Below are 21,063 nucleotides of genomic sequence, written 5' to 3'. Positions count from 1 at the left end.
CCGTTCTTGTAATCTTAGCTGTCTCAAAGTAGAATGGTCTGTTTGGAGAGGAAGCGGGTTCCCCTTATCGGAGATCTTCAAGCACAGGCTGGATCAATGTGTTTGGAGTGTTGTGTATGGAATTTAGGGTCAGCTGTGGGTTAAACTACATGGCTTTTGAGGTTCTTTATAACTCTGCGATTCTCTTAAAAGACTGAAGGAAAGATGTTTTGCCCTCACCGTGAAAAGGAAGACACAGAAAAGTCACCTCTCTTACTTGCCCGTGTCCTCTTTAGCACCTGAATTCACTATGTGCTGCTTTGTTGCATACATAGCCCTCACTATCCTGCTTCTGAGATGCTTTGGGCCAGTTTTGATATTCTTAGCATTTACTTCAGATTACTAGTTTGGCCTTGGGGTCTTCCCTTGGTTTCTGGCATTCCAACTAACTCTCTGACTCCTGCAAACCCTGACAGCTCTCATGGGGTCTGGAGAGCCCCAGCCACTTGGGCAGGCATTCATCTTTGACCTTGCAATGCCTAATTAGAGTACCCTCCAAATTGTGCTTCAACTGAATTTACTGGAATGAGTAAATCTTTTATTATCAAGCATTTTTGTTTTATTATTGTTATTTAAGTATTTTATTAATGAGTCCTTTCATTATAATAATAAGTGATAAATAGTTCATATATTATGTCCATAATATAGATGAAGAAACCAAGGTTCAGTAGCTCACCCATCACATAGGTAGCAAGTAAGAGAGTTGTGACAGGAGCCTTAGTCTCCTAACTGCAAGTCTAATTCTCTTTCCACTTTACTGGACTGCCTTTAAAAAAATATCGAGTGGATTGCCTGGTGTTTTCAGCCGTTAACATTCATAAAAGGGCTTTACATCATGGAGCTGTGTTTGAATACTTGCTCTGCCACTTGTGACTTGTATGACCTTCATTTCTACTGGATATCTCATGCATCTCTTCCCTTCTCTTCACTCAGATGGCCACCACACAAGTTGAGACTCTTGTCACTTCTCCCCGTGGCTCCCACAAGAGCCTCCTAATTGGTCTCTTTGCACCCAACCCTTCCCCTCTAATCTTTCCTTTGCAAAGCTGCCAAACCGCTATTCCTATAACACACATTTGACCATTCTTCTGCACAAGCAACTTCAGTGGCATCCTGCTCGCACTAGGATCAAGTACCAACTCCCATTTGGCATTTAAAACCCATCCCATGCTGACTTCAAGCTGTCTTCCCAGACACCTCCCAACCGATAATGAATGACTCCCCCTCCCACACTGTATTCTCTCAACAAACAGACCTCCTTGCTATTCTCTGCACATGGTATCCCAGTTCTTTCTTCACACCTTTGAAGTGGCAAACTGCTATGCGTGGCATGCATGCTTTGCTTAGCTCTGGGTCTTAGAATTGAGAGCTCCCTGGAAGGCTCAGAAAGAGTGTTGCTTCCTACAAGATGAGAGGCCTCTCTTAATTCCCTAGGTATCAGTGCTTCTCCTGCTTATGAAAATGACTTTGTATTTATCACGTAGAAATTTTACCTTTAATTATCAATATTCACGGACTGTTTTTCTTTCTTTATATTCCTAGTACCTGGCGCAGTCGGCATTTTAAAAATGCCCATTGAAATGAATGTGCCAAATAGGGGGTTAGGAATAGACTTCTACGACTTCTTTTAGCTTTTCCTCTTTTTCCTATAGAGGGAGGGTGCTGAAGCCACCTGCCCAAGACAAGAAATTGTTCAATTTTAAGTGTGAGCATTTACACTCTAGAAATCGGGAAATGCTACAGATCAAAAGTTGATTTATTGTTCAGTCAGTTGTCTAGACTTCAGAAAGTGATGGAGAACATGTTAATAATACAGATTAAATTTAAAATTGTACAAGGGTAAGTCTCTCCCTACTCCGGCCAATTGTTAAATTACATCAGCAACCATTGATCCTACACTGATTTTATTCTCATAACATATCTGGAAAGTAGATAGTGCGGCATAAAGGACCAGAGGTGCAGAGCTGTTCAGTCACTTGAATATAAGGGCAAATGCCCCGTTAATAGCAGAGCTGAAATTCGAACCCATGCCTACTAACTCTAAGCTACATGGATTTAAATGGTAACATTTGTTCTAAGTAGGTGTGTGGTTTGATGATAGATAGGACAGGAAGGCTTTTGAGGCGGGGGTAGGAGCAGTGCGGGGAAATGGGATAAGCATTCTACCCACTGAGCCTTATTAAGTGTAAGTACCTTGGAGGTGAAGGAGCACACCTAAATGGGGAATATAGAAATGCCAGAGCTGGAAGGGGTCTTAGCCAATTTCTAGTTCAAGGGATCTTCACCTTTGTTGTGTTGTGGACTCCTTTGGCAGTCCTGGTAAAGCCTGTGGACCCCTTCTCAGAATCACGTTTTTAAGTGCATAAAATAAATTACATAGGATTGCAAAGGAAACCAAAGATTATTTCAAATAAAGATTCAAATTTTTTCCCATGCAAGTTCATGGACTCCCTGAAATCGAGATTAAGCACCTTGGTTCTAGTTCAGTCTCATCTTACAGAGTAAGAAACTGAGGCCCAGAGAAGGATGTGACTTATTCAAGATCATACAGATAAATAGAAGAGACAGGTCTTGAACTCTTACAATTCCAAATCTTGTACTTCTGCCACACACCAGAATGTAGGTCAGATTTCCTCCTTAACCCCTAACTAAATATATAAAAGGGTTTTGAGGGTAGGAGGTAGATTTTAGAGCCTGGGGAGGGACTGAAATAGATGTGAGAGGAGGGCAGGCTTCACACTGGGGGACTTTGGGTAGTCAGAGGGTAGCATAAGGGCAGCAGACACCTGGTGGGTGGAGAGGGGCAAAAGGGAAAAGTGAAAGGATATTTAATTAGATAGTCTTGTCTATGTGGTAACCCCGATGGATGAATTCTGGCCTTTGACTTAGTCTGGCAGGGCACAAAAAGAAAGGTGGCAGGGCACAAAAAAAGCAAAATAAACTTCCTCTTCTAAACGTTGCCCAGGGCTAGCTCTGCAGTGAAGGAAATTTCGAGTTCTCTGTCATCAGTAGCTAATATGGAATGTCCGTTTTCTAGATTTCTCCATTTAGTGCCCTAAGAGTCGAAAGAAATCAGTGAGTTTACCAGGAATTCACTGCATGGCTGTGCCCTGTGACCACCACCTGTTCTAGCTATTGATTTATCCAGCCAACTGGCTCCAACCATCTCTCATTGTTGTCAGATGGTCTGTTTGTCCACATTTTCCTGGATTCTGGAAGGCTGCTGCCTGGTGCCCTGTGACATTTAATATACATTCATCAAGTCCTGGAAACCAGATTAAAAAGTCCGTTTTCTTCTAAACCCCAAATAAATCAAAGCCAACTTGGAAGAGAGACTTTTAATCTTTTGACTTGATCCCTCAAAAATTGCTTAGGGATTTGCCATTTGTGAGTTCTCCAGGAGACTTTAGACAACAGTGAAAATGAGGTGCTGGAACTGGTTTGAGATCAAACCTACACTAACAAGACTGTATCCTTTCTTTGGGGATGAAGAAAATGCCTTTAGGGCTTACTCAAAGGAAAAGCAACAAGAAACTGAAGCAGTTGGTTAATTCAAATATATTTTATTACATTAAATGAGCATTTAAATTCAAGTCAGTCTAAGCAGAAATTAGAGGTTAAGCATAATTTTTTTTTATTTTCACACGTAATTTAGAATTCCATTTGCTATATAAATATACATTCAGTCCATTGTCATTGGTTGGTTACATTTTTATTATGGACACATCACCAGGTCACCGGGGCAAGTGCCACTGAAGCATCTTTCTCATAAAGTTTTTGTATTCATGATTCATGTCTTGTTTTAGTGCCTCAGCTATACAACTTCATGCCTTTGGCCCAATGGACAAATACATGCTCATTTATATACATATATATATATGTATGTATGTATATATACATATATGCATATATGTATATATATATAAAATATAGGTTTCATAAATCTATAAGAAATGCAAATTGAATAATAAGTTAGTTGCAAAACAAGCAGGCATGTGGCAAAGAAACACAGAGAAGACCAACTTGATTTGGTTTTTTGCTCTAAAAGTAGCAGGAGAGGTGCACGTCCAGTCAGGCACACTGCTGTAAGTGGCAAGAGCAAAGAAGAAACAGTTCTATCTGATTTTCTAACTTAGCTGCTATCTATACTTTTAGTGCCTATAATTCTGCAGCCGAGGTCTCCATTAGATAAGAAAATGAAGCACACACTGTCCAAGGCTACAGATCATGCAAAGATACAATAAATGTGTGCTTTAAGTATGTTCTTTTAATATGATTCCCCCCTCCCCCATCTCCCACTTAACCCCTGCTCTGAGCACAGATTCAGAAGCTTTTCAGCTATAATATGCCCAGGTTTTCAATCTGAATGTTGCTAGTAAGAAAAGTACACAAATATAAAGGTAAAATAAGCATGCACTTGGACACACCACTGTGAGTGGTGTTTTATATTGCAAATATTCTGATCAGAAGAGCCAGGTACTGCAGTAACTCTTCTCTCCTGTTCTTACACAAACACAACCTATTTGCTTTCAAATACACACACAGACACACAGGCCAAATTTAGCTGGTCTGTGTCTTGCCTGTAGTAGGTAATTTAATTGTTGTTGAATTGAATCTGATCGTGTTCCCATTCAAATGTTTCAATGAAAATTAAACTTAAAAATATACTCTTGGAGTCATTTGGAAGAATGATGAAAACTGCTGGTTTGATATTCAAAAAACAGCCATTCCAAGTGAGTGTAGGAACCACTGGCTTTCTTTGTAGAGAAGGGGGAAGAAACTAGCATGTAGCTATGAGTAGTAAGCTGATAGGGCTGTATTTTCCATTTCCTGACTTGATTCTATGGCTCCAAGTCCAGTCATGTTGCTCCACTTACCATTCAAATGAAAATTGCAAGATAATAAAGATTTCCTCTACCCATTCATTTCACATGACAAAACTCTAGGATAGCAAAAAATCGGGTGCTCCCTCAGGATGCTATAACGGCTTTAGACCTGTTGGTATTGGAAAAAAGTGGTATGTATTACTACAAAAATCCGGATCCTCCTTGAGGCAGGCAGTATGTCACCAGTTTCTGTGATATCAGACTCAAAGCTGTTGCTCAGGGTCTCTTCATTGGGAAGTTGTTGTACAATACAGAATGAATGTGAGAGCTGTAGCATGGTTAGAGGTTGGATTCCAACATGAGTTCTCCCCCATTAGTCATTGCCTGGTCACTGAGTTCCTCCTGGATCGCGGGAAGAGAAGTCTTCGCAGTCAGTGGTGTTTCAGTCTTGAAAAGCGACTCCATTTTGATCTGGGTGTTGATATAAAGAGACTTCTGAAAGGACTCCAATGTGAAATAATAGATGAATGGGTCAAAGCAGCAATTGAGTGTTGCAATGCACAGTGTAATGGGATACATTGTTTTGGCAAATCTCTCCAAGGAGCAATTGGTTATGGCTTGGGAGCGGACCAGAGCATAGAGGAAGAGAATCGAGTTGTATGGCACAAAACAGACGATGAAAATGGCCACATGCACGATGATCATCTTCAGCACCTTCTCTTTGTTGGTTCCGATCTGGGAGAGTGTCGCAGGCTTTCGGAGGGTTCGAAGTACCAAGGAAGAGCACGTGAGGTTCAGGAGCAAAGGAATGATGAAACCTACCACTTCAATAAATATAGTAATCTTGGACAAATAGGTCTTCCAGATGCGCTTGGAAAATCCCTCGAAGCAGGTTGTTGTGGAATTGGACACATTGGTTGTGGAGAACAAAGAGGCGGAGATCCCGCCACTGAGGACCAGTATCCACACTCCTGCACACACGATGGCAGAGTTTCTTCTTGTCCGAATGGTACGGGAGCGGAAGGGGTAGACGATAGCAAGGAATCGGTCAACACTGATGCAGGTGAGGAAAAGCATGCTTCCATAGATGTTGGTGAGAAATGCTGTCCCCGAAATCTTACAGAGGGTGTCACCGAAAGGCCAGTGTCTGTTAAAGTTGTAAAAAATCTTGAAAGGCAAGGTGAAAACGAAGAGCAAATCGGAGAGGGCCAGGTTGGTGATGAAGATGGCAGTCTCGCTCCTCATTTTCATCCGACAGCAGAAGACAAAGAGGGATGCACAATTTGTTATCAGACCAAGGATGAACACAACGCTGTAAACTGCGCCATTCAGATTGTACTTAAAAGAGTCATCCGTGAAACACGTCTGGTTGGTGCTGGAGTTTCCCATTCCAACTTCAGGCTGGGCTTCTGGAAGCTGCTGCAATGGAATTCTATGGTGTCCGTACACTGATCAGGAAGCCTGGGGGGGAGGTGAGGGGGGGGCAAGTGTCACTTGGAACACCTGCCTGTCAAAGAGGTAACTTCTCTGGGGCCTGAATATTGCAGAAAGAGATTTTTCTCCTATAGGAGACAAGATGGAACTGGTTAGCAAAGCCACCAATCAACTATATTTCAAATACCATTGCAGGGGAGAAGCAGATACATATCCCATCTACCCAGATTTAAAGAAAGCACATGAAGGAAAAAAGAGCCAAAACTAAGGAAATTCAGTATCAAGTGTCCTGTACATTAGCTGAGACACTCAAGAAATGGGGATCCTGATCTAGCTGAGGGTTTGAGCAAAAAATATTCTTTGTTTATTAACACTTACTATTAATCATCCCTTATAGTTTCACATACTTAAGAATTTTCAGTATTTTACTTTATCTGTCAAATCTTCCTAACAACCTTGTGCAGGTGGTATCACCCTCGTTTAACAGATATGGGAACAGAGCTCAGTTCAGAGACTTCAGGTGATTTGCCCAGTGTTGCATGGATGGTTAGGAGCAAAGATGGTGCCAGAAATGAGGTCCCCTGCCTTTCAGGAGAGCTTTCTTTCCACTCTGCTTTGCTGTCCTTTCTAAAATCTATTTGCCTCTGGCCTTCTTAAGTACAGTGTACAAAACAAAACTAAATCTTTAGTCATTGGGGCACGGTGTAGGACTAGAGATGGAGAAAGCACAGGAGGAGTTGGAGCAGACCCTAGAATGATTCTAGAACACATCCTAGAAGTAGCACTGGCATGAGTTTATTGTCCTCTCACCTGCCTTTCTCCTAAAAGTTAAGGGTCCAGGTGGATTGACATTTGACTGCCACACTGTCTCCTTGACTTTCTTTTTACTGGTCCACTGTTGTACATAAGAGATGGCCTAAAAGACGGAAAAAGGAGGTGATCTAGTCAGGATGTGGAAGTGAACAATGTGAGGAATGAAATGCCCTCTGGGGGCAATGGTAGGTAACCCAAGGAATAGTCAAAGAGAGAAGTGGCATCCAAGACTCTCCAGCTCTCTTTCCATTGTCCCCACACTCAACCTTTGGAGGTTTCAGTTTTGCCCTATGCATAGTGAGGGGAGGCGGCTTGGACCAAATGGTCTCTGAGAGCCCTTCTAGCACCAAACCCTCTACTGACTCTCTCAGCTGCTACCCTGCACCTAGAATATCTCCCCCACTTCCTGCTTTCAGAATGCCCCCCCTCTTTCTTATATCATCACCACAAAGTTCAGCCTAGTTGAGTAGAGGGGAGAGACTGTACCTCTGTCAGCATTCATTCCCCAAGCTTTTGCCTGCATAATCTGCCTCCCCAGGGGGACTGCTTCTTCACAGGGGAGCCACTGACTTAATCTTCGTGGCTCAATATCTGTAGTACATATTTTAGGGGAGATTTTTGTTTGTATTTGCTGACTGTCTTAGCTTGAGAACTGCTAAGGGAAAGGTCTATGTCTGTCTGCTCCCTAAGGCACTATGCAAGTCGTTAGTTTTTCAAGCCTTTGAAATGAGAAGCCTGTACAAGAAAACAGATGGATTTCACATGGTCAATATTCTCATTGTAAACACTATTCCTCTGAAATGTCTCCTCCTTATATTAGCAACCAGAGAAATGTAGATTGTAGATGTAACATCTAGTCTAAACCTTTGTGTTGTGTCCTCCTATAGATGAAGTAACTGAGACCCAAGAGGGGGAAGTGACTTAGCCAAGGTCACTCATCTACTAAGTGTCAGAGAAGGATTTGGACCCACATCTTCTGACTCCAAATCCATGGTATGCGCCATTATACCATAATGTTTATTCCAGGAACTAGGTAAAAGGGTTTCTTTAGCTAAGCCAGAAAAAGGGGAAAAAAAAATTCTTGCCTGGGCTCCATAAGCCCACATTTTCCTAAAAACCTGTGCCCTGTAGTGTGCCCTGAGTAGCCCCACATGGAGACTCTAAGGCAGAGGATAAGATGCTCAGCAATCTAACCAAGAAGGTACAGTCTTGACAGAAAGTAGGATGATGACCTCATCCTATGATGGGAGAGATAGCATTAGGGGGGAAATGGGACTTAAGGCCAAGGGTAGCCAAGAGTGAGGCAACCCAAAACCCAGCATGCTCCTGAGTGAGATGACGTGCTGGAACAGGCCATTTAGTAGCAGCCTCTTCTGCTTAGGGCAGTCAATGGTGTTGGTAAAAACTCCCAAGACACTTGTGTGTCTGTATTTTTACACTGGGCTGTGCCAGAATAAGGCCTGGATTCAGAGGCAAAAGCCCTAGGTTCAAATCTTAGCTCTGGAACTCACTAGCTATGTGACCCAAAGCAAGTCACAGAGACAAGTCAGGACAATGAAATGGCTGGACTAGAAAACTTCTAAGGTTCTTTCCTTCTAGCTGTCTATCTTCCCAGTAATTTCTAAATCATGTCACCTCCCCTTCAGTCATCCCCCTCCCACCCAAATCTTGACCTCTGACCTTGGGATGCTAGGATTTTGCCTTGTCTTACCCAGGGTCAGCTCTCCACACTACTTCCTGACCTTTTCCAAACCATGCTTAAAGCATGCATACTCTCCCCCTTCCACTCCTTTCTGACTTCCCTTTATGTTTTGTCTTCCTTTGTTTTCACAGGAGCCTCTCAAGGCAAGGACTCTCTTACTTGCTTGTACTTACATCCCCAGCACTAGCACAGTGCATGGCACCTAATCATCACTTAACAAACTGTGCTTTCATTGACCCATTCTTTTGACCAGGTGTTTAAACCTGAAACTCTGACCCAGAGGCGAGGAAGCTGTGGCCCTCTAGGTCTTCAAGCGTGGTCCTTTGACTGAGTCCAAATATCATAGAACAAATCCTCCATGTGGTCTTGAGGCCATGTGTTCCCCACCCCGATCCAGCCCCTGAGCCCACCTTCCACTGTCTCTCCAAATCACACCTGTCCTTCAAGTTCCATCCTTTCACGTGATTTCACCTAGAAAGGAGACTCTCACCGAATGCCCTTCACCTTTCTTAAGTAGCCTTCTTAGGTTAATGCTATTTCATTTTTCTTTCTCCCTTATCCTATGATTCCTCAATGTGTATGTCTTCAAGGAAGAGACAGAGGCACACAGTAGATAAACAGCTCAGCTCAGAGTCAGGTCTGCCTTTGCCATTCAGCTCTCAGCATCCCACAAGGAGTTCCTAAACAATTGCCAGTCTGCACTGGTGAAGGGAATTTCCCTTCACCACAGGTCCAAACCAGAATCAATAGGAGTATATGTATTACTTCGCACTTCTTAACAAACTGCATTCACACAGGTGTATTCTATCTCCCCATCCGAAGCACTGGCTCCAGAAGGGTGGGGTCTTCTAATTTTTGCATACCCCAGAGTACCAAGAAGAGGGTTTGGCCCAGGAAGGCATTCAATTACCATTAGTGACCTTGCTCTAAGGAATCAAACCCTAGAAGAGAAAAAAGAACACAGGCAAGAAAATATTAGTCTTTTCACAATTCTGAACCCAGGAAATGGGAGAGACATCTGCCTGCCAGCCAGCCTCCTCTCCCCACTGTAACACATAGCACCTTGGCTGTGTGGGCCTGGGATTTTACCCAACACATTAGCTGAGTTCTATTTCTGACTCAGTATGGAACTTGGCTATACCCTTCCTCTCCTCCATATACATACCGCCCATGTCCCCATCTTCAAACTGGTCTTGGGAGGATTCAGTAGGACCTGTGGAAAACTTTGGAACCTGACAGTGATCAACACTACCCAAGTGGCATTTTCTAAACTTTGCCTGCCCTCCCTGACACAACCAAACACTTCTGCTGGCATTTCCTTGGCACTTCTGTGTCCATCCAAAAACATATCATTCCTCCTCAGCTTTCTTTCTGTTTATAAATCCTGTCTTTGCATTTCAGCTGAAAGTAGGGTCATGGGATCTGGAGCTAACAGCCCATAGGAGTTTAGAAGTCTGACCTTGTCTTAAGCCTGAGTAAACTGGACCTCACGGAGGAGAGAAGGAACTTGCCCAATGGTCACACGGAAACAAATACCAGAACTGAGACTAGAACTCCAGATTAAGAGGGAATTGAAGTTTCCTTAGAGGTTGCTTTCGGATTGGGAGGGGATCAAACATTTGTAAAGTGCCTCCCTGTGCCAGGCACTATGATAAGAGATCTCCAGGTATCTCGTTTGACCCTGAGGAAAGCCAAATTCTGTGGGGATGAAATTCCCCGAAGTGTCTGGGATCTTTAGGGTGAGGCAGGACTGGAAACAGAGCCTGTGCAGCAGCTGGGGCTTCAGTCTCTCTTCAGCACCTGTCCTGGATTAAACCCATGTCCCTGGAATGGCCTGGCTTGAAGAGTTGTCTCAACATCAGAATAATAAGCTTCCAGAGGCTTCTCCCTCCAAGTGCTACATTCAGAGTCTCCACCCTTGATGCTAAACTTAGGACCATGGAGCATTTGAGCTAGGGGACCTTTGAGCCAATTTAGTTCAACAGAGGCAAGTTGACATCCAGACAAAGTAAGGAGCTTGCCCAAAGTCACACAACCCATTAGGCAAAACTTGAAAGCAATCCTCTAGGCAGTTTTATATACTTGGAGGACCATGTGGGCCCAAGCTAGCTGAACTGAATGGAGCAAAAGGCAAGATTTCTTGCATGCTTTTGGAAAAGGCTTTGTCTTTGCCTCCCTCAGCATTTCTCAGAAATATCTCCCAGCCATGTAGAGCCCGGTGAGACTGAAAGGTGCTTTTTGTTTGAGGCCCAGCTCTGCCACCCCATGGTACTCAAAATACTCTTCTCTGCTCCACCAGGCTCATGCTTTGCAGATGGAGGATTCTGGGAGGAAGGACATTTGTTCACCCCAATGAAGAAAAAACAAGGTGGGTTCAAGGAATGGCTTTTAGTTGTGAAGGAGGCAGAACATAGTTACCACTAGGGCTTTTTATAAATGGTTAACAGATTGTGCAGTGAACAGAGGCAATGGGCCAACATTTGTGCTTCAGATGAGTTGCAGAGGGAAAAAAACTATATGCACACACACACATTTATGCCCCGTTTTTACAGCCAGTTATTCCCACAATTAATCACTTGGTGAGTCTGGTTCATCAGAGGGATGCTTTCCCATTGACAATGGGCAGGAAGCAGATCGACTGAAGGTGGATCAAGGAAATCCAACCCAAAATGAATCTTTAACTTTGACCCACACATATGGTCTCAATTCAGACAGCTCATTGCAGGTACTCCCATTTTCCACTCTTTCTTTTGATTTTTAACAATAATGAAGTATGCTAAACTTGGGATCCCCCCAACTCCTGCAGAATATTTAGCCTCTTGGCCCTCATCAGTTAATAAATCAACCTCTGCAGTTTACAAGGTGGGAACTTTCCAGGGGATACCTTAAAGCAGACTTTTCTCCCACTTACCTCACAGGGTTGTTGTGAGGATCAAATGAGATGATATTTGTAAAAAGTGCTTAGTGTGATGCCTGGCACATAGTAGGTACCATATAGAAGTGCTTATTCCCTCCCTTCTTCACTATCTGCACACAGTGCCATAAGCAGAATTCATCAGAGCCTGGGAAACCAAGTCCCAGAAGGCTGAGGAAACCTGAAGTCTCTCCCACTGATTCATTTTGAATGGGATTTGGGCCGGTTTGAGTGGTTCAGCTCTCCTCGAGTATTTCCTCTTTCTAATCGGGTGGAATTGTATGAAACTTGACACAATAGAGCCCAGCACTTCCTCTGACACTATTGTATTCTTGCCTATAAATACTAAATAGTGTTGGGAGCTCAGGAATACCCAAATGCTGTGAAAATCCAGGGATCCCCACATGATCCTGGACAAGGGATGGGTAAGGCATCAGGAGCAGTAGGGAGCTGAAAATAGACAAGATTAGGACATTTCCCAGACCAAAGCATCGAATCACCAGCCAATGGCTACTATTGAAGTTCAGGTTATATTAATCTATTGTTGATATTTCAGAATAATATCCCTAATATGGTTTAGTCATATGTATAACACACCATATGGAGGAAACCCCACAATTGAGCTAGGAAATGGATCACTATCAGCTCTAACTCTAGGCAACCCTCATCTTGTGCTAAATGTTTCACTTGTTCAACCTGGGTTTCTATGTTCCATAAGATCTCTTGGGAGAGCTGAGAGGTATTTCCTGTTAATGGTGGCTTCTCCAGGCTAGATCTGGTTTGCATTGCCCTCCTGGCTCTTCTCCCCACGCCCCACCCCACCCCCAATCTTTTTTATTTAACTAGAGTGCTGGATTGACTGGGCCCCTGAGCCAAGCCGATCCTATCTACCCTAGCCCAAAGGCCAAGCTGATTTTCCCTCCTCTTCTGACCAAAGTGGCTTCACTTCCCCAGTAACTCTTCACCCACTGACCTGGTCCATCATTTGGAAAAGGAGAGAGTCGGCTGCTCCGAAGCAGTGGGCCAAAGAATTGCGTCAGCCTCCTTTCAGTCCCCACTTGGTTAGGAAGGAAAGTGATTACAGAGAAATGCTCAAGCTACAGCCTTAGAATCATCCTGAGCCTTGATGCTTGGTATCTCATCGCAATGGAGGGGCCAGAGGCTTTGGGGGAAATTCCTGGAAACACTAATTTCCAAATTCCACACTTTGCCTCTATGTCAATTGGGAATTCTGTTTTGTTTCTTACCGCCCCCAATCTATCCAGGCAGGCTTGACAGTTTTCCATTTAAACAGCTAATGTATCTATGCACACTGACACAGGGGGGCATGAATACAAACCAACGGGGCTGAGACCCCAGAGATGTGAGTACATTGTGTGTGTGTGTGTGTGTGTGTGTGTTGTGTGATAGCACCGTGTATTGAAGAATCAAGATTTAGAATAATACCTTACATTTGTATTAGCTTAATTGACTGGATCACAAGAAACAATGAGACCCTTTCATCCTGTCCTGGGTTTGCCTTTAATAATTCTGAATGCCTGGTTAAGGAAAGAAGGCAGGGAATGAAATGGAGAGTTTAGGGAGATTTGGGGACTGGTTACCACCATAGTCTCAGCCTACTGTAGGCACTAATTGTTACAATACTTTGGGCAAATGACCAAAAATTTTAGTGTTGTACATCTATAAAATTGTAGGACCTGTGACTAGCAACACCCTCTGAGGAATATTCTGAGATAAACGAGGGAGAATCACTATCTAAGGTGAATCTGCATTTTTCATTAGATCTGATTGACTTATAATGTACACATTACCACGGGTCCTCATTGCTGTTTGAATATGTGGCAGTCATTTTTTAAATTTTGCTTTTGGTCCTGGCCTGATTTCATCTATGTGGGGAAATCCCAGTGTGGAAATTCCCTCCATTACTGTAGATCAATAATTCTTTTGTAACTTCAAGTTATAGAAGGTTGCTTGGGGGCACTGAGAAGTTCAGCAATTTCCCAGGGTTACCCAGTCAGTGTGTGTCAAAGGCTGGAATGGAAGGAACCCAGGCTTTCTTGACTCTTACTATACTTAACTATATCAGTCTGCCTCCCTGTCTGATTATGTAGCATGCCTAACCCCTACAATGTAATTCTTTTGTCCATTCAGATGTTCTCCTCCAATACTTTATTGTGGTGTGACAGTGACCCTGTGCTCCTGAAGGCTCATCCTGCCCAGCTGGAAAAGCCTCAAGTCTGGGTCTAGGGTTGAGCCATGTGGTTTTTATCAGAAGACCCGCTGAATTCAATTCAGGCTCTTGATCAGATTAGCTGACAAGTGGTGAATTTGGGGCATACCCCCCAGGTAGTACAGCAGGACATGGAGGGTTGGGATCTAAAGCAGTAATGAGAATGGGCATCTATTCTGATGATTAGATTGTTAGATAAGATTTAGAACTCAGGGAGACATTAGATATTATATAGTCAACATTCTCTAGAGAGGGAAAGTAACTTGACAAAAATCATACCAGTTACCAACTGGCAGGGCCTAGATTGGACCTTTGACACAAGATGTCCAGATACGGCCTGAGAGATTGCTTAAATAACCTATTTGCCAGAGCTGCTGAGATGCACCATGGTCAGCTCCTCTCTCCACCCAAGGAGTTATACCTGAGTCCCAAAGTCAGAGCTTTATAGGCAGTTTAGACCCAGAAGAGAAGGCAGAGTTCATGACAACAGGATTTAAATCAGAGAAGATAAGGGTTACCATACGGACCCAGCAGGACTTTGGGACCCTCTGAGTTCTTTGCTCCTCCTGAAGCGTAGGACGTCCAGGCAGGTTCTCCAAACCTGTTACTTCAGTAGCTGGGACTGTTGGCAGTCTGGCCTTGATAGAAGGCTCTAACAGCTCTTGGCTCTAGAGAAACTGAAAGTTTTGTAAGAAATACCCAGTGAAAAAGAAATGTATATGTACTTTTCTTGGAAATTGACATCTTTTAAGCTCCATATCCCTCTTCACCCTGACACCCAGCACAGAGAAACTGTATTATAAATACCCTCCCGTTTTCCCGATGTGAGTTTGCCGCTGGTAGTGACTGTTCCAGATCCCCCTCCCTATCCCCAAAACATGTTCTGTCCTGGCCATACAGGGGTCTGACTGAGAGACAGAGGAAAGAGAGCCAGTGCAGGTAAATGGGGAGGTGGGGAGGAACACGTAGTGCTGGATCCCTCGTGGCCCATTGAGCCCAGGCCTGATTTCTTCCCTGAGACCTGCCACATCCCCACTTGGAAAGAGAAACTGGTCGTGTAGAAAGAGTATTCTTGAAAGGGTTCAAACTGTTACTTTAGTTTCACTGATGTGGATATTTCCACCCACAATGCAACCTAGTCTCTCTATGCCTATTCATCCTGCTCTTAATACATATCCTCCCAGACATTTGCCATAGGAGCTCACCCACTGTGTTAAAGTCCTTCCCTGTGTTCTCTTGACTTTATGAGAATATTGATAAAGCATGGAGTGTGTCTAGCCACTTGATATCCTTTACTGTCACCACATAACTAATAGATGATTCTAATTTTTTTTTAAATTATGAGTATGTCACTCTCAGTTAACAAGCATATTTAATTTACCAGAAGACCCCATTCTGGGATGACTCCAAATAACTGGGAATATACACAATCTAGTAAAAATAGCACTGTTGATCAGGAGACTTAGATTTTATTCCTGGTTTGCTCAATGACATTTCCTGTCTCTGGGCTCAGTTTCTTCACTAGTAAAATGAGGAATTTGAACCAGATGATTTCTATTGTCCCTTCTAGCTCTTGACATATTTTAGGTTCTAGTTCTAAGGTTCCTCCTAGTATTGATATTCTAGGTATGGCTAACATTCCTAACTGTTGAATGAAGGCCATCTGAAAAAAGGGGGAGAAAGAAGAAGGGAGGGGCAGACCACACCCTTCTATGGGTTTAGCACACTATCCCTCTCTGCAAGAGAATGTAGCCCTCTTGAAATGTTCAGATTCCCAGATAAGTATAAACATTTCTTCAATTCTTAAGAGGGCTAGGAGTGAAGTATATGTTTCCCCTTGCGCTGTACCAGCACAGACCTGAATAAAACATCACAAGTAAGTGGCTGATTGCATGATCTACTATTAACAATTTCCAGCTTTCCTTGGAGCTCATTTTTTTTTAAAAAACATACTTTCAAAGTGGGATGATCATCTGAATTGGGCTGATCAGACTAGATTGGTTTTAAGGTCTTGAAATCCCAGCCTCAGAAGAGCTCAAGACTGTACCAGAATGTGTAGGTGCCTCCTCCCCTTCTCTTACTTGCTTAGAAGTACTCACCATCCCAATGCTCCTCTAGTTATAGAAACTAGGGAAGGTGATCTCATGGTCATTCCCTGCTAGACACAACAAAAATTTACGTATCAACTGTGTGCAGAGAACAGTTCTAAAACTGGGTGCCCCGTGGGAACAGCCTTACACCTGAGAGGCTATATTGATAGATAGCACTTCCTAGTTGTATCGAGCCTGGTGAGCCAGAAGTTCTTAAACACTTTCTGCCAATGGTCCACCTTGACATAGAATGCCCTGAGGGTCACCTGCTCCCTCCTGCCACCTTAGGAAGACTAGTATTGCTGTGCACGAGGCATAATAAAATTATGTTTGAGTTTTTTTCAGTATCCTAAGCCAATTTATTCATCAGGCCAGATGTCAACACATGGATACTATCATGTCATAAGCATGAAGACCACATGCTTCCATGGTCCAGTTGCCCAGAGAAGCTTCCATCAGGACCAGGGCACTGAGAATCATTATTTAAAGCCTAAGTCTACTTGGTAGCCAATAATCCTTTGGGTGAGGAATTAAACCAGGGGGAACAGCTCATGAAGTGGTCAATTTCATAGTCATTTACTTCTATCCAAAGAGAGGAGGCTTCTTGTATATAGGGCTCCAGATTGGCCATTGGTGAGTCACAAGCTGCTTTATCTTGAATTCCTTCTCTAGCATGTGGGTAGGGAGGGAAGGAGGGAAGGAGGGAAACCATTTTCCTCAAATAAGACACAGACAGCTTGCCTGGCATGTTTTACCTTCGGAGGCTCTCCAACCCTCTCAGAAACCTTTCACAGTCTAGTCCCAACTACTCACCTGCTTCAGCCAGGCTGATCTTCCTGTTTCCAAGAACCCCATGAGCACACAATCTCACATCTATACCTTTGTTCATACTGTTCTTAGAATTCCTCATAATCCAACCCACTTTCTGCCCATCAAATCCTATCCATCTTTTAAGATCTAGCTCAAAGCATCATTACTGAGCACCCATGAAGCCTTTGTTGACTTCTTCACTCATAGAATTTCAAGTTAAATGGGACCTTATAGATAATCTAGTTTGGCTTCCTAACTTTAGAGAGAAAGAAACTGAAGCCCAAAGTGGACTTACCTGAGTTCACGGAGCTACTATAATGCAGCTCTGGCATCCTGGCATTTGAACCCAGGGTGTTCTGTCTAGTGTCATTTCCAGTATATCACTCCAATGATCTCTCTCTCTCTCTCTCTCTCTCTCTCTCTCTCTCTCTCTCTCTCTCACTCCTCCCTCCCTCCTTTTGTCTCTCTGTCCTCTGAACTCCTTAGTATCACTTATATGGTGTTTATAGTGCCTTGCATTGTTGGATAACTTTTCATATGGGTATAATTTCCTTCTTTTCCTAGAAGGTAATTTCCTTGAGGGCAAATAATTTATCATATTTATCTTCAGAGCCTTCTACAGAGACTAGAAGTTTTGCCTGATTGCCTGATATTCTGACTCTTTTCAATGTCCTGTTGAAGAGGTAGAGCCATCAGCCTGGCAGTCAGAAACCTTGTGGACTATCTTCATGCCTGATCTTTATATCATCCCTATTATTCCACTCTCAGTAGATTTGCCCTTGACTTGACCCTCATCTGGCCATCCTAGCCCTACTTTACTTTGGTCCCTGAGTCCACATTCAAGCATCTTTTCATGAACCAACCTTCTCTCTACCAAAGAATCTACCATCTTCCTCTAAAAGACTATTCAACCACTCGCAAGAAGACAAAAGATAACAACCCACTTTATATACTAACTAGTAAAGATTTATAGACATTTCTTATCTTTTGAAGGATACTAGCCCCCCATCTCTCTTTGGCAATATTCACTCAGTGAGGCAGGTGTTCTTCATTTTCTCTCCATTTTAGAGAGATGAAGTGACTTGCTCGAGGTCACACAGCTAGTAAGCATCAGAGCTCAGCCTCAACCACTGACCTTAGAAAGACAATGTGATGTAGGAGGAAAGGCCCTGGATTTTCATTTAGAAGCTCTGAGCTGAAATCCCAGCTCTGTTACTTATTATTATCTGGAGATCTCAATGTCTTTCCCTGTAAAATGAGTGAGTTAGATTAAGTCATCTCTTCCAGCTCTAAATCCTCCAGCTCCAAAGCCAGAGTTCTTTGTACTGGACCAGGCTGCCTCGTGAAAACTCAGCCTGATTTCCCCTGGGATCAATGGCCCGAGGCTAAGCTTCTAGTTTTCACCCACAATTTTCACAAGTCTCATTCTTCTATACAAGTCAAGGGCATGAACACAGGAACACAAGCAGTATGCTAGTATGCTACTTACACAGTTGTGGCCCTGACCTTCTCACAACAACAAATCAGGTCTCCCTCAAAGAGATTTAGCCCTTTGGCTTCTTCAAGTTTTCTTGAGTGTTCATGACCCCCCTCCCAGTCCATCCCTCTCTGTTTTCTAACTGTGGGCACCAATTGGCGAAGGCCTCATCCGAATTGTTCAAACATTCTCCTTCATTTCTCTGCTTTGCACAGACTGCCTTAAAATTTTGAGGTCAGTGATTTTATCAGCTGACCAAATACCCTCTCTAGCAGGAATGTAATTTTTAGATTGTGATAAGTTAAAAGGCTTCACAGGTTGTGTGTGTGTGTGTGTGTGTGTGTGTGTGTGTGTGTGTTGAGGTTACTTTTGAATGTGTTTTGAGCTCCCTGAAAGGGTAGAGAGCTGTAATAGTTGCCTTTATGCTAGCTAGGAAAGGGGGTTGGTAGGATCCCGCTGGCTGAGGTGGTGAATGACCCCACCAAGCTTTGAGCTACCTCCCCATAGGAATTTGTTTGGTTTCACTGAAATCTTGCCGAATTAAACGGCCAAATGCCAGCCACCGAGAAGAGGGGAATGCAGAGCGATTCAGAAAGAGCTTTGCCACGAAGAATGTTCGAAGTGAAAACACAAGGAGTGAATTACTCAGAAAGGATTCTCCTCATACCTGCCCCATCTCACCATTACCCCGGCTCTTTGTTCTTGAGTTATGCACCTTTTCTTTCATTCCAAACAGCTCATCCAATTTACCCAAGATCCAGATTTTCATTTGACACATCTAGGACCGTATTGATGAATAATTCAGTTTGCTGGCCGTCCCATTCCCATACACCCATCAGGCTTGATGGGCTAGAAACCTTATGTACATTCCCCCTAAAAGAAAACTCTTCCCAATAGGCAGCCTCTGAGCTTGAGGAGAGTAAAAGAAAATCGTAACCCGGGGCAACAGGAGTTTTTAAAGTGCTAGACACGGAGATGCCTTTAATACGCTGGCAAGGTACAGTACATACTGTATTCATGCCCAGGCAGCTCTGGGCTTCCTGGGACTTTGTGTTCGCTTTAAGCAGAGTCGTGCGAACCCTGCGGTCGTTTTATTATATCCCTGCAGGAACGATTGAGATCGATTGTTTGTTGAGTCCAAAGCTGCAGAGGAGCCTTGTGGCCTTGAACGCTCCAAGAGGTGGGGTGCCCACTGAGGAGCACACCCCCAGCCCCCTTCCCAAGCAACACACCCAAGGAGACTTACCCCAAGTGAGAAAGTACGTTCATGGCAGCAGACAGCTAGCTAGCAAGACCTAGCACCCGGCTACCACCGGAGGCTCTTTCCAAGTGCATGCCCCTCTCCATGTCCTCCGGCAAGGCGAATGAACCAAAGCAGCCCGGGCCGGGTCTGTCCCAGCTTCTCATCGCCCAGCGCCCATCCTCCGAGCAGGCGGGAGGGCGGCAGCAGGGGCGGGGGCGCGGGACATGGCTCGCCTAGCCTTTGTTTAGGCACCGAGTCTCCGGAACGCCAGAGCCGGCATGCCTTCGGCCAACAGGACACAAGAAAGGGCCCAGTGTCTGGGGAAGAAGCCGAGGGGCAAGGAAGCCCTGGGGGGTCTCACTGGGAAATGCTTTCCATTGGCTCCGGAGGGCTCGCGGGGAGCCCAGAGCCCGCCCAGTCCCCCGGGCTCAGCCGCGCTCGGCTCAGCTCGGCTCGGGAGTCACCAATCACCGCGCGCACGCACCCATCTGGCCTCCCGGCTCCCTGCCCAGGACAGGCCGTTTGCACAGTCTGGAATTGGCAGCTTAAGTGCCACTTGACAATGGCTAAAGCTTCTTTCCTGGCCAATTAATGGGCAGCGGGAGCTTGTGTGCGTGTCCGTGCGTCGGGATGGCCTCACCCGGAGCAGCCTAAAGAGGAGCAGGGTCCGAGAGGGCACTTAACAGCTCATCCCTTCGGAAAGAAAGAGGGAGGAGAAAGAATGAAAGAAAGAGAAATAGAAAGCACAAAAAGGAGAAAGAAAGAACACGGAAAAAGGGGGGGGGGGGGCGAAGGCCACGAGGAGGAAAAACACTCAGAAAAAAAGGACACGGGAAAAGACTAAGGAGAAAGGGGGCCGCGGATGAAAGAAAAGACCAGGGAGGAAAAAGGCAGCAAAACAAAAAAAAGTTCTGGGTACTTACTGTCTTAAACTTGGGAAGTGCCAGCCGTGGAAAAGCACCTCGGGCCCGGGGGCCACATGCACACCTTCCCCAGAAAAGCTCCTGGGCTGTGACCAGAGGAGGGCCACCCCTCCTTAAGTAGCTGGCTGAGAGGAAGTCTAATTAGCCAGAAAGGCTCAGGGCTTGCTAGTGACCAAAGTAAAGGGTACACAGATGAAACCTGTTTATGATGGAATGATCTCCAACTATATACTTCCTCCCCTCCAGTATTTTCTGCTTCTATAGGTTGCTGCCTGGGTCGCCCACGCTTCTAATGTTATCCTCCCACCTCCTTTCCTCCCTCCCTCCTTTCCTCCTTCCCCCTCCCTTCTGCATCTCCCCCCCTCCTCCGTTGAACACTGTTACAGGACTTTACCCAGCCATCTGCAACTTCATTTCTAGCCTGTCCCTCCACCAATCTCGAGCACCACCCCCCCACCCCTCCCCCTTCGCTGGAATGAAAAATTCCAGCCAGGGGTAGGATGCTTTCTTTCCTTCTCTGGGTAAAGAGCCCTGCCCCTGGAGATTTGGGGGGATCCTCTCT

At 44.5% G+C, this 21,063-nt stretch overlaps 1 protein-coding gene across 3 annotated transcripts; it reads right to left on the bottom strand.

Annotated features, from left to right (window-relative positions):
• Positions 1 to 3,586: 3,586 nt before the first annotated feature.
• On the bottom strand, positions 3,587 to 20,790 carry LOC140515991 (lysophosphatidic acid receptor 4). Of its 3 annotated transcripts, none has more exons than XM_072626893.1 (4): positions 20,502 to 20,790; positions 14,486 to 14,635; positions 7,110 to 7,215; positions 3,587 to 6,427 (listed from the first exon to the last, which is right to left on the bottom strand). In XM_072626893.1, exon 4 carries the CDS (start codon positions 6,252 to 6,254, stop codon positions 5,205 to 5,207), a length of 1,050 nt encoding a protein of 349 aa, XP_072482994.1. In that variant the 5' UTR covers positions 6,255 to 6,427; positions 7,110 to 7,215; positions 14,486 to 14,635; positions 20,502 to 20,790; the 3' UTR covers positions 3,587 to 5,204. The 3 variants fall into 3 exon arrangements, with proteins under 3 accessions (XP_072482994.1, XP_072482993.1, XP_072482995.1); XM_072626892.1 differs by lacking the exon at positions 20,502 to 20,790 and adding an exon at positions 19,582 to 20,309; XM_072626894.1 differs by lacking the exons at positions 7,110 to 7,215; positions 20,502 to 20,790 and adding an exon at positions 19,582 to 20,309.
• Positions 20,791 to 21,063: the final 273 nt, after the last annotated feature.

The sequence above is a fragment of the Notamacropus eugenii genome, chromosome X, assembly GCF_028372415.1.
Source record: "Notamacropus eugenii isolate mMacEug1 chromosome X, mMacEug1.pri_v2, whole genome shotgun sequence".
NCBI classification, from domain to species: domain Eukaryota; kingdom Metazoa; phylum Chordata; class Mammalia; order Diprotodontia; family Macropodidae; genus Notamacropus; species Notamacropus eugenii.
Note: the sequence above shows the minus strand (reverse complement) of the source record. Positions and strands in the feature narration are given on the sequence as shown.

Bases quoted from the DNA above. Each gene is read 5' to 3' on its own strand.
- LOC140515991 (XM_072626893.1), bottom strand. From the start codon at position 6,254: ATGGGAAACTCCAGCACCAACCAGACGTGTTTCACGGATGACTCTTTT.